Here is a 13,143-nt window from a genome sequence, read left to right as displayed (position 1 = left end):
GGTCCTTCAGTCGGTGACCCCCTGCAGCTGCCCGTGCTTGGCATGTCCTCTTCAGCTCTTTTGCTTGGGAATTGCAGAGAGGATGGCTGCTGCCTGCAGGCTTGGGAGGATGGTGCCAGTTGATAGCTGTTTCTGTGGTCTCAGATGGAGCACCTCGTGCTCCTGCATGATTTGTGACCTCATCCTTCTACTTTGTGGTCAGTGGTTTCAGCAGAGGCACCCAGCCACGTGTTCCACCAGCGTTCCTGGGTATTACAGCTTGCATCCTTCCTACCCTGGTGGGTGACTCCAAGGGAGAAATGCAGCAGAAGGGACAGGGGGAAGCTCTGTGCTTGTGGTGACAGAGATGCAGTGTGAGAGAATGGTCAACACCTGGAAAGTGGAGGCCTGGGCTTGTAGCCTGCTCTGCAGTGTGATCCTTCTCTACAGTCCCCATCCTCTCCACAGTGCATTAGAGTGGCTGGGACTGACCTTCTGTGGGATTTTGGTGCCAGGAAGAGGCCCAGACTGTTGGTGAAGGATATGGCTGTTTTCCCATACTGTGTCTGGACCTTCCTCTCTTCTGCCAGTGTCATTGCCTTATCCTTTCCAAGACGTCCCTTACTTGATGGCCATGCAGGCTGCTTGTGAGGTGCTGTTGTTGCTCGGCCACACAGAGCAGAGTATGAGGTAGCTGAAAACTTTGGAGAAGGCTCTGTCCTTGTGCTGGCTATGCTAGTAGTGACCTTTGGATCAAGGTGAGCTGCAGGCACACAAATAGTGTTCAGAGGGCTGAGCGCTGCTCAGCTACTCTCTTCAGGACATGATGGTGTCGTTGAATGGGGATTTCTCTGCCTGGGGTGCAATGTTGCTATTGCCTGCAGTATAGGGCTGGTTTATCAGGAGAGGGAGCCTGGTGTGTGCCTGTCCATTGCTGAGTTTCCCTACTGTATGGCCAGGCTGGTGTTGGGTCCAGAGGGACTGACCTCGGACCCCAGTGCCACCCTGGCTTCCCCTGTATGGTGGGAGTGGTGCTGAGCTGTCTCCTCTTTCTGCTTCCAGCTGGGGGTGATGCCATGGCTGCTGCCAGTTCCAGCAGGGCCAGGGCTGGGCTGCCCAGCGAGAAGTCCCAGCTCTCCGTGAAAGGTGGGTCCTGCTGCCTCACTGGGGTGGAATGGAGAAGGGGATTTTGGGTGTCTCTGGTTCAGGCATGTGCTCTGCCTGCGCTCTGGGCTTGGACGCCTTCTAGTGGGGAGAAGGGCTTGGGGATGACCGGTGCTGCCGTGTATCCTCTGGGCACCCAGGGAAGCAGAGTTGCCATCAGCTGGGGTCTGCAGCCATCAGGATGTGGCTCTGTGGCCCTGCCATGGAGACGGCCACGAGATGGCTCTCGTCCCCATGAGCTCCATTCCCTGGAGCTCCATCCTCTGGAGCTCTGTCCCTGGACCTGACCTGGGAGGTGGCCTTGCTTCCTTTGGTGGGTGCCTCTTCCCAGCAGCAACCACAAAGTCCACTTGCTTTACTTTACTTGTAAGCCTAGGCAGTGTTTGTGGGGACCATGATTCAGGTGTGGAGCTAAAGCGTGGGTGAAATGGGATGGGTGGTGGTCAAGGGGCTGGTGATGGAGTACTTGGATCTAGCCATTGCTGCTGTCAGGAGAATCTCTCCCTGCTACCCCTCTCCCCAGAGCAGTTTGACTCTGCAGTGAGTTGTGCCCCTCCCTGAGCTGGCAGGGATGGGGAGTGGGCATGTGTGGGGCAGGGGCCAGGGTCTCCCCTGCACCTGCCTGACCCCCCACCTGTCCCCCTTGCCCAGTCGTGTCTGTGAAGCCCAAGGTGCAGAGCCGCCCGTCGCGCATGAACTGCTACGTGGAGGTGGCAGGCGATGGGCTGCCCAGCGAGACCAAGAAGACTGGGAAGCAGATGGGGAGCTCTGAGCTGCTGTGGAACGAGATACTCATCCTGTAAGTCTGTGACCCCCGTGGTGTGGGGCTGGTGCTGAACCTGTGCTCTCCAGTGTACCCCAGTGTCCCCTGCTCACATGTCAGACGCCATTGTCCCCCAGATGAGGATGCTGCCAGGGGTAGGCCCCATGGCCTTGCCTACCTGCCTTTGTTCCCTGGCTTTGGTAGGCTGTGCACTGCCCTCTCCCCCAGATATGGAGCGGGGGTAAGGCCATGTTGATGCCCCTTTTCTCTGGTCTCTGCAGGAATGTCACAGCTCAGAGCCACTTGGACCTGAAGGTGTGGAGCTGCCATACCCTGTGGAATGAGCTGCTGGGCACTGCCTCTGTCAGCCTTGGCAGCCTCCTGAAGAGCGGCGGGAAACGTATGTATGAGCTGGACCCCACTGGGGTCCCTCAACCCTCATCCTGGCTGAGGTCCCTGTGGGTCCTGCCAACTCTCCTGCCCATAGGCTTGTGGTGGGAGGAGAGGTGGTGACCACGGCAGCTCCTCCGCTGTCCTCTGCCCCAGGAGGGAATAAGATGCCCTTGTGGGCCGCCTGTCAGGGCTGGGGTGTGACAGAAGCCATACCTCCATTAGCCAGGGTGCTGCAGCCTCCATGGAAACACAAACCCCTCAGCTATTTGTGGTCACCAGAGTGTGGCTTGTGACAGCAGCTGCTGCATAAAGGTGGCCATTCAGGGCTTGGGCTGGAAAAGACTCGCTCTGTCTTTTCCAAGCAAAGCTCCACCACTTGCAAGAGACAGAACTGGTGCTAAGCTGGTATTGAGTGGGGAGAGGGGCCTCCCGTGCCTCAGGCGGATATGGGGCTGGTTTAGACTCTTCCCTGTGCCAGGGACTGAGGTGAGCTCCTTCCGCTGGCACTGTCAGCTGCAGGCTACAAAACCACAGCAGTGTCCCTACTGTGGTCACCATGATGGGCCCACTGTCATACCTGTGGGTGGCACCTTGTCTTGCTGGGACAGTGGGGGCCATGCAGGGGGCTCTGCTGCTGCCATCATCATCTTGCAAAGCCCATGTGGACCTGAACCTCCCCCCCAGGTAACGGCAGGGCTGGCACTGCTAGTTGCTTGGGCTGTTGTTGTACAGCAGCCTACAGTGAGGGTCTCTGCCCCAGGGCATCCTCCCTTGCAGCTCTTTCTTCACAAGCACTGTGAACACCCTGCTCTGTGCGGTGCTCCCGGAGCCACTGCTGCTCCCGCCCTACCTGCCTGCTCCTGGGCTGGGGCACAATCGGCTCTTTCATTAGCAGCTGTCCCAGAGGGCTGTGTGGAAAATGAATGGAAAAGGCAACTGGCTGTTCTAGCTGCTCCGTTTACATCCAGCAGAAAAAACGTGTCAGATTTTTCCTTGACACCGTGGGCTGGGAGGGAGGATTCTTAAAGCTGCAGAGCCTGCCCTGCCCTGCCAGAAAGGTGTTGCCCAAGCCATGTCCTTTTGTCTGTCCATCTTGTCTAGCCTGGCATCTGCTCCCTCCTCAACAGGCTCGTTGCTTGGCCTTTGGGATTGGCTGCAGCTCTGAGGATGCGGCCAGTCCCATGGGAGTCTGCACCCCTGGGAGATCTCTCCCTTAAGGGAAGGGGAGCCCATTCCCTCTGCCAAGCTGGGGAAGGGACCAGGTCATGCATGGGCATGGAAGGGGCGTTTCATGCCATCCCCACTGGGACACTTCATGTCCTAATGCAGCCTGTGATGCTCTGCCTGGGGAAGGAAACAAAATGCTTGTGCCTGGAGCTGCTGGCAGGTTCCTGGCCATCCTCTTCCCATCCTGGGAATCCATCAGCAGGCATGTGCCTTCCCTGGGGCTGCTCTGCCTGGCAGCAGACCTACTTTGTACCTTACTGGGATGTGTTACGGTTTTGATGAAGTTTTCTGTGTGTTACTGATAACTGAGTATAGCTGTGGCCTTTAGTTTATATTCCTGTAGCTGTTCTGCTTGGTGTGGAAGAATTGTTCTGGTTGCTCTGCTTTTGGGCATGGGTGGTGTTCTCTCTGCCAGTGACGTCCATGGCAGTCCATTCAGGATTCCTGCCTGCCAGCAAGACACTGGAGCTCCCCCCGTTCTTTCTGTTGACCCTCCTGCCAAACACACCTCTCTTCAGGTGGAAGACTCTCAGCTCTGAGGCCTGGAGGCTGGAAAAATAGCTCAGTGACAAATCTGCTCAGGCCTGAGCTCCCAGGGAGGTGGGGAGAGCCTGCTGGAGCTGACAGCCGAGCTGTTGGATAGCAGCTCCTGCTCCAGGCAGGTCCAGCCTTGCTTTGAGCTCACAGTGCTCCCCACCACTTTGGCAGCCGCCTCTGGGGCCTCTCCTTTGGCAGGCAGTGCCCTCCCTCTTTTGGACGGGATTGGCCAGGGAGGAGGAGAGGTGGGTAAGAATGGGCTCAATCACAGAAAATGAGCTGGAGCCTTCCACAGAGCCGAGCTGCTCCCAGGGCTCCCATAAAACAGCTCATTTGCAATGGCACAGCCCCCTGCCCTGGCCCCCGAGCTGCTGCCTGCTGCAGAGGCACCTCTTTGTTCCTAGGCTCCAGGAGCTCCTTGCCTGCTCCTCCCCTGAGGCCCAAGGAATGTCCCTTCCACAGTCTGTGTGGAAGCCTATACTGAGCCTTGGCAGGTTCTGCTGGTCTCGCTGTGTGCTGAGTGCTGGGTGTCTGAGCTAGGCTGCAGCTCACACACAAAAGCTTTGGCTTGTGTTGCTCGCTGCTCCTCTTGCCAGTTACATCAACAGGCTCCTGTTTCGGGAGTGGCACCATGTGCCAGGGTTTCACAGGTCCTGCAGAGCCTTTTCATTCTCTGCTGCTGCTCCAGGCAGAGCTGCTGGAGCTGTGGCCTTGCTGGACCCTTTGGGAAGCCAGGAGCAAACCTCCCAAAACTTTGAAGCTGCAGAGGTGCAGCCCCATCATGGATGTGCTGTCAAAGGAGCCCTGCAAAAGCTCTTAGTGAGGAGCTGTGAAGACAGATACCAGCCTGGCTGAGGTGACTCTTCAGTGAGTTGGACAAGAGTCCTGTAAAACTGGTTGTCCAAGCAGGGGTCAGCCTTTGCCTATCCTGTGTCACCTTTAGGAGTCATGTCCCACGCATCCTACAGAGCTGATGGGACTATAACCACCAGTACTGTCTCCATGCTCTGGCCACCTCCAAGCTTTCTTTGGATGGCAGGTCATTCTTTGTGCCCAAGCCATCAGGCAGCCAGGGTCCACTGGTTCCAGTCCTGCTGTGCCCTGGCCAGGCTGTTTGGCAGCTGGCCAGCAGTGCTGGTCAGAGATTGTGGCCTTTTGGCTTTCTGTACCATCTTGTCTTCCCTCCCAGGGCTGTGATGATTCAAAGGAAAGTAGCAGAAGTCTGAGATCCTCCTTGCAGATAAATGGAGTAGGACACAGTTGTCTCTGAGCTGCTGGTGGCTGAAATTGGGTTAGCAGCACGGGCAAAGTTTCTCACTGCCTGGAGAGACTGAGGAGACTATCCCTTCTCCTAAACTCTGGGTTCCATCTTGGTTTAGGGATAGCTGTGGCAGGGTCTAACTTTCCCCCTGCTTCTTCCCAGAGGGACTGTAGCCACATCATGGAGTCGTTACCTGAGCTGCAGCCTTGCTCATCTTAAATTGCCAAACAGCAGGGAGGTGGGTGCCACTGGTGGTAACTTAGGAGCCCCAAGGAACTGGCACAGCTCAGAGCTCCCACTGGGATGAGAATGACCCCCCTGGCTTTTTCTGCCCTGCCTTTTCCTAGTGCCAGGGTGCTTTCAAGCAGGGTTCTGGCTCTGGGATTTGATTCTTCTGTGATTTGGAGGGCAAGAAGGTTGCTGGTGGGTAGCCTGAAGGATCTGCTGCTCTTCTCACTGCATAAGCAGCAGTCCCAGCTGCTCCATGGGGTGACAGTGGGAAGAGCTTTGATCATATGAAGCTGTTAGAGTGGAAACTGGCCTTTGCATCCAGCACAACTGGGCAAAGTTGGCCTGGGGAGCTGAGCGGGTGGGGAGCACCATCCAGCTGTCTCTATGGAAATCTTCCTGCTTGCCTGCATGAAGATGGAGCCACCCCCCACAGGGAAGAGGCAGAGCGACTCTTCCCCTCCCACGTGGCACCTCTCTGGTGCTTGTGCCTATGGGTGTCAGATGCATGGTTCCTGGAGGTCCCGGGGTGCTTGGGCTCAGCCCGGGGCCGTTATTGCGCTGGCTGCTACCAGCCTCCTTTCGTGGAACCGTAAATCCGCTTAATGGGCTGGGTGGGAATTCCAGCTCACCTCTGCTAAATGGGAGCTCTGATGCTGTGTGCGGGGCACTGGAAGTAGCTGAACTGAGACCTTATTCAGGACCAAATCACTCCCCGACCCCCTCCCAAAATAATAATAATCCCTCTGACATTCTGGCTGCCGGCGGGACACAGGCAGCCTTTGTGCTCGGCCCTTCAGGGGACCCTCTGTTGGTGCAACAGCAATGTCCCTTTGTGCGTCCCGTGTGCTGGACGGGGACAGTGAGTGGAAGGTTCTGCTCGTGTTTATTTTCTTTAAAAAAGCTGAAGGGGGTGGAGAGGGGGAGAAGGAAGCCGGCTGGGAGGTTCATGTTCACATCCTCCACTTGGAGACACCTTGTCTTTGCTCCGGCGCTGCCACCCCCTCAGCTGGGAGCCTGCACAATGAGGGCTTGTGTGGCTCCGGCGGGGAGAACGGGCGCTCGCAGAGGGGGATGAAGGGACCCCCAAAGTGAGCGGGCAGGGCTTCCACACAGCTTGGAGAGCGTGCACATTCCTATGGCTTGGAGCAGCTGGGGAGAAACAGAGCCTGGATGTGTCCTGGGTTTTGGCTGTGGTCAGTAGCATCTTCTCTCTCAGGCTCTTCAAATGGTCTGTGAGATCAGTCGCCTTTGGAAGCACACTGAGAGCAACTCCTTTAGACAGATGGGTAAAACCAGCCTTAGCAGAATCCTTTCTCAGATGGGTAATGAGTGACAGGCTGGGGCTCCAGCCTCTGTGTTATGCCCCTGTGAGCATGTGCTCCTACTGTGCCCAGAACTGTGCTGTGTTGGCACTAGAAACATGAGACTCTCTCACAAGATCCATGAGCACAGCCTATTCTACAGCCCTGTGGTCATTGCAGGCCCTGTGGCACTGGGATTTGGCTTGTCTGTTGAGTGTCATGTGGGCAGAGGCTGCTTGGAGGAAGGGGTGGAAAATCCCAGTGCAGGAAATTCCCCCTCACAGTGCTGGTTGGCTAAGAAGATGAATGGCTACCAGCCATGAGCCAGTGCACATGGTTCGAGTGCTGTGACCAGACCAGCCTTGTGCTGAACCCCTTCTTTATCCCCCTTTGAAGTTGTGTGAGGCCAGCAGGCTTCCAGTGAGGAGGAACAGCTCAGGCCAGGAAAGGAGGGCAGGAGCTGCTCCCTAGGCTGGCACAAGAGGTGCATGGCTACTTCTGGTCCTGTCAATGGCCAGACCAGTACTCAGCAGCACCGTGGTCCCTGCCCTTCAGCCCTGGTACTCTTCAAGAGCTGGGCTGGCAGCCAGGAGCTGTAGTTGCTGTTTGGGTGATGGTTGCACGTGCTGGGACCCTGATGTGTCTCACCCTGGATCTAGAGGTGGGATGAGGGTCCAGGGGGAGCCTGTTCCCATCCTCCTCCTGCTTGCAGGTACCACACCCCATCCCTGAGGTGGACCAGGACAAAGCATGTCTCTGAGAATGGTGTCATTGTGTCATGAGCAATCTCTGCATAATAAAAATATTGTTTGAGCAAATGAGTCAGGAAGTGTCTGGGCTGCTGTCCCAGGCTGGTGCAGACAAGGGTTTCTGGCCTGCTATGGTCGAGCTGGGTGTTTCAGTCCTCCTGGCTCAGCAGGCATTGTCACAATGGGGTGAGGGCTCTGTCTGCCCCTGGGCAATGAAGGGTCTCCAGTACCCATGAGAATACAGCCTTGGCTGTAGGAGGTTTCAGCATGGCTGGAGAGGGTTGTGGACAGGCATGATGGCAGCCTCTTCAACCTGTGTCTTGTTCTAGTTGTGCTGGGTGCTGGTGGCTTCCCAGTGGCACTGGAGAGACTCCTTGCTGCTGTGTCTCTGCAGTAGAATCACAAAATCTTTTAGGTTGGAAAAGACCTCTGAGATCATCAAGTCCAGTCATTAGTCCAGCACTGCCAGGTCAGCACTAAACCTTAGCACCACATCTCCATAGCTTTGAAATGCCTCCAGGGATGGGGACTTCACTACTGTTCTGGGCAGCCTGGTCCAGGCCTTGACAATACTCAAGGGGAAACAATTGTTCCTCATGTCCACCCTAAACCTCCCCTGGTGCAACCTCAGGCCATTTCCTTTTGCCCTGTTGCTTGTTCCTTGTGAGAAGACTGACCCCCGCCTGATTCCAATCTCCTTTCAGTTATTGATAGCCAGAAGGTCTCCCCTCAACCTCCTTTTCTCTGGGCTGAGCAACCCCAGTTCCCTCAGCTGCCCCTCACAAGACCTGTGCTCTAGACCCTTCGCCAGTCTGCCTTCTCTGGACATGCTGCAGTACCCCAATGTTCTTCTTGGAGTGTGGGTCCCAAAACTGAATGCAGCATTTGAGATGTGACACCACCAGGAGCTGTCAGGAGGAAGTGGGAGAGTGGTGGGTGTCTGTCCTGGGGTGCAAAGAGACAGAAAGCCACAGCTGTCAATGTGTGTTGGTGAAATGGGGCTGATGGTTGTTCCTGAAGCAGCTGCTGGATGCCCTGGCACACGGTAGCATGTACCTTGTTGGCTTCTATCCCCACTGCTGCAGCCCTTTGCTCCACGCCCAATGGGAGAGCAGTGAGCGATGTTCCTGGAGCTGTCACCTCTGAGCAAAGCCACGATGTCCAGCTGAGCTGCTGAGCTGCTGGAGCCAAACTGGCTCACGTAAGAGGGGAGTGGAGCTGGTTGCTGTCCAGAAGCCTCCCTGCCCATGCCACCCACTCCAGAAGCTTCTGTGAAGGCAGTCTGATGCCACAGGAGAGCATTTCTGTGTGTTTGGGGCCAGCACTTGGTTCTGGTTGTGTTCAGTGGAACTGTGTTTTGATTGGGCTTAAATTAACAAGGCAGGAATTATAGAAGTATAGTTACCTTTATTTTTCTGAAAACCCCACCCCAAAATTATGTACAGAACTGATTGAATTTGTTTGCAGGTTCTGTTTGGTTGCCAGTTCTACCAGGATGCTTATGGGCAACTTTAGTACAATTGAGAGAATTCAGAAAATGGAAAAGGCTAAGCCACAAAATAGCTTTAGCTTTACCCCACCTATAAAATCGGAGGCAAGCCAGGGCCTTAGGGAAAGCCAATGAGTCGGATTTTACTCCTGAGGACGGAGCAGGAATTTGGAGATAGTCCCTAGGTCTCTCTTCGGAGGCAGGCTCCGGAGCTGCAAGTTTATAGTCCCGTTTGTGGACAACGCGGCACAACTCCAAAGGGAAAGGGACCCGCCAAAATCAAAGTCTCCTTAGACACAGCTGCCACGAGGCAGAACTCCTGCAGCAGCACTGTCTGAGCAGTGCGAGAGGAGCCACACTGTCGGCGTGCTCCAGCCAGCAGCCGCAGCTTTTACGGCAGGCAGGGTCACTCCGCAGCGGGTAGGGAGCAGGGCCACAGGGTAGGCAGGTCCGGGGAGAAGCCAGGTCCCAGTGCTGAGCTCCAGCTCCACCGCGAATCCAGAGCGAGAGCAGAGGGAGTCCAAAATGAGCGCCAAAACTGATCCGAAAATGAGAGCCAACATGAGAGCCAAAGGGCTTTCTGGTCACTCTCTTCAAGAGCTCCCTAGACAGTGTCTCCAGCGCCAATATATCCTGGGCGCGAGGAGCCCAGCCAGTCAGAGTTCCGAGTCCCAGCGCGGGCTTCCCCCCACGGCTGGATGCCTGTGAGGGGCTTCAGCTGCCGGCGGGAAGAACAGAGCCTTTCTACCTGCCCCTCAGCGGGAGGGGAAGGCAGTTTCGGGCCTTTGTCTTCCCCCATCAAACCTCTGCTAGTGGAGATGGGGGAAAGGGGGGCTTGGAGCGCCCTGTAACAAACCCATACATGGGAGTGAGGATGGATGTGCCTGGAGTCTGCTGCTCTGCTCTCCTGGCTTTTCTAGGTGGCTTGGGGATGCCTCCAATTCTGAGAAGTGCTGCTTGCTCCTCTGCAGCAGCCCAGGGCTTCAGGCATTGATGGACATGTAGCTTTCAGCCTGCTCTCTGTCCCAGGCACCTGGCAGTGGCCACCAGGTGTGTTGTGTCCAGCCAGCCGAATCCCTCAGCTTTCCTGCCACCATCTCCCCTGCAAACCTAGCTCCTGGGTCTGTGACTGATGTTGCTCTCAGCTGTGTGGCAAACAGGGGTCCTGAAGCAGCCCCACCCCTGCGGAGGGAGCTCACTTTGCAAGCAGTGGCTGGTGAAGGAGGGTCTCTGTCGGCAGCTGGTGCTGGGGCTGGCCAGCTGTCCTGTGGTGATGCTGGTGGGTACATGTATGTGTGAGGCCAATGCCAGTGGTGCTTGCTGGGACAACTGGCCCTGAGGGAGAGGGCACCTTGTCCTTCGGGGCTGCAAGGAGGCCTGGGGATGACCAGGGGGCTGATGTCCCATGGGGGAGCTGATGGCAGATCCATTCTCCATCATGGCTGGCATCCCAGGTGGTGACTGCTTGCTCTTTTTCTCGATGTCCCCTCATCTCCCACAGTGGAGAACAGGCAGCTGACCCTGGACCTGCAGACAGAGAACAAAGGCAGCGTTGTCTCTGGCGGCGAGCTGACGATTTTCCTGGACGGCCCTGCTGTTGATCTGGGAAGCCTGCCCAATGGCAGCGCCGCCGCGGAGGGTGAGTGCCGCCCGGCTCCGCGCGTGGCAGGGAGAGCGGCGGGGCTGGGAGGCTGCCCCGAAACCTCTGAGCCGCTGTTGGTGGCCACCTCCTCTCCCAGGTAAAGCTCCAGCCCCTGTCTGTCCTGATCCCAGGACTGTGCACAGGCTTCTGTGGGAGTGAGTCTCGACAAGCTCGTGCCTTGCATCCTGCTGACGTGAGAGGAGTGGACTTGCTCTAGGTTCTCCTCCAGCTTCCCATCCGGCTCAGCCTCTTTCTTCACTGTCCTGCATGGGCTGAGAAACAGCTTCTGTATTTAATCTTAGAATCAGACTGGTCTGGGTGGGAAGGGACCTTTCATGGTCATCTAGTCCAATCCCCCTGCAGTCAGCAGGGACATTGAAACAGAGCAGGATGCTCAGACCCTCAAAGACCCTGACCTGCAATAGTTCTGGGGATGGGGCATCTCTCTGGACAGCCTGGGCCAGGGTCTCACCACTCTCAGCATAAAATTGTCTCCCTTCTATCCAGTCAGAATCTCTCTCTTTTAGCTCCAGCCCACCACCCCTTGTCCTGTCACAATAGGCTCTGCTGAAAGGTCTGTACCAAACTTTCTGATCACCCTCTCTGAGTACCAAAAGGATACAAGAAGGTCTCCCTGGATTCTTCTCTTCTTCAGGCTGAACAATCCTAACTGTCTCAGCCTGTCAGAGATGAACCACTCAGAAAAAGTCTGACCCATCAGGCCTTCCAGGGAAGCAAGCAGAGCTTGTGAAGATGCTGACTGGTATGTTGGGAGAATATATAAGGAAGAAATATTTTCTTCACATTCTCTTCACCCCTTCAGGGTCCCAGCTGCCTGGACGAGAGCCCAGCAGTGTGGTTGCAGCTATGGAGGGCAGACACCAGCCTCCCACTACAAACTGCTTTGGAAGCAGAGCAAGGTAAGGGTCCCATGCTGGCACCACCTGTCAGTCTGTTACTGAGTGGTTACTGTAGCTGTGGGGCAGATGTAAAGTGTCTGGATTATCATTGTGAGTGGACCTCACTCCAGATCTTCCAGGAGCAGGGGTGGCCAACATCCTGAAGGACAACAGAATTGGAAGGTGGCCACACACCTTTCTTAAATTATTGTTTCTCAAGGAAATATCAGGCCTGTGGTGGCTGAGAGAGTTTCTACCAGTTTCCCTACTGGCAGCTGAAGGAATGGTCCTTCTGGGAGATGCGGGGTAGGCTGTGACCAAGGCTGCAGGGGTCCTTTCAAAAGGGGAATATGGGGACCCCAGCTCTTGCCTTGAGCACAGCCCTGGCCAAGCAGGGAAGCACAGTGTCCCTCTAGGTGATGGTCACAGTGGACCTTCCGAAGGCCCAGGGAGAGCAGGAGAAGCAGAGCTGTGGGGAAGTAACAGCTGCTTCCAAAGGAAATGAGCTGCTTGGGCAGCAGCCCATCCTGCTCTTGGCATGCTGCCCACTCTGGGCTGGCGTGGCTGAGCGCTGCTCCTTTTGGAGCTGTGGTTATTGAGAGACGTGTCACACTGTCAACATGGAGCTGAATTTAACACCTATTTATGCTTCCAAAGTGTGGCAGTGGCCCAGCAGCCTGGACAGCTGCTCTGGTTAGAAGTGTGCCCATAGGGAGGGGGCCTGCAGCCTGCCCCATGAGAGGTTCTGCGTCTCACAGGTGTAGGAGTGCTCTCAGCAAAAAGCCCCACACCTCAAACTGTTCTTCTCCTCCTTCGTCTGCTGGTCACATACAAAGGGGAGAAAAGGTTTTGGCACTAGAAAGTGACCCTCTCCTTCCATACCCTGTGTTTGTCTCTCACCTGAGGGGACAGTAGGATGGGAAGTTGGGAGCAGGTTGCTGAACACAGTTTGTGCATCTTTGTTGTAGCTGCTCCTCTTGATTCCTGCTGTCCAAGTGTTAAAGCCTTCTAAGGGGTGAGGGATTGCCCAGTGTTCTGATCGGAGCTGAGCTTTGCAGCCTCTTAGCAGCTATCAGTAGGTGCTAGAAAGCCTGCAAAGAAAGTTCTAGTCTGGGGGGACTCAGCCTGGTGACTGCTCACTTGTCATCCCTGACTGCTTTCCCATCTCCTGAAAGTAGTTTCTGCTTTTGGTGTCATCTCAACCTGCAAGTGTGTGAGAGGGTGTGGTGAGGTCTGGCCAAGTACTTCTCCAGCAGACCTTTTGAGCCCTTCCTGGTGTGCTTGCAACCATTAAACATCCCATGGCTGCTCTGGTGTGGGAAACCTTCTGGCTAGTTTTCAATTCATCCCACACTCACCTGAGTTTAGGGTTCTTCCAGACATAACACCAGAGTTTGATGTAGGATTGCTGCATGCGGCAGAATGTTGCTGAACGTATCCACCGTGGAGGCTGCTGCCTTCTCCAAAGTGGAGTGCAGGTCCTTGGGAATGCTGTTTGATGTCTCCTC

General features: G+C 55.8%; 1 protein-coding gene across 2 annotated transcripts in view; it reads left to right on the top strand.

The window, feature by feature from the left end:
- Positions 1-13,143, top strand: part of WWP2 (WW domain containing E3 ubiquitin protein ligase 2) — a 43,880-nt gene that overhangs the window by 2,184 nt on the left and 28,553 nt on the right. For both annotated transcript variants that reach the window (XM_068150693.1, XM_068150694.1), the window contains exons 2-6: positions 1,042-1,125; positions 1,795-1,942; positions 2,188-2,306; positions 10,596-10,733; positions 11,560-11,656. In XM_068150693.1, coding sequence (XP_068006794.1) covers positions 1,042-1,125; positions 1,795-1,942; positions 2,188-2,306; positions 10,596-10,733; positions 11,560-11,656 — 586 coding nt within the window. The remainder of the gene's footprint in view (positions 1-1,041; positions 1,126-1,794; positions 1,943-2,187; positions 2,307-10,595; positions 10,734-11,559; positions 11,657-13,143) is intronic.

This window comes from Melanerpes formicivorus, unplaced genomic scaffold, assembly GCF_026170545.1.
Source record: "Melanerpes formicivorus ecotype bairdi unplaced genomic scaffold, bMelFor1.0.p_v2 SCAF_20, whole genome shotgun sequence".
Lineage (NCBI taxonomy): Eukaryota > Metazoa > Chordata > Aves > Piciformes > Picidae > Melanerpes > Melanerpes formicivorus.
Note: the sequence above shows the minus strand (reverse complement) of the source record. Positions and strands in the feature narration are given on the sequence as shown.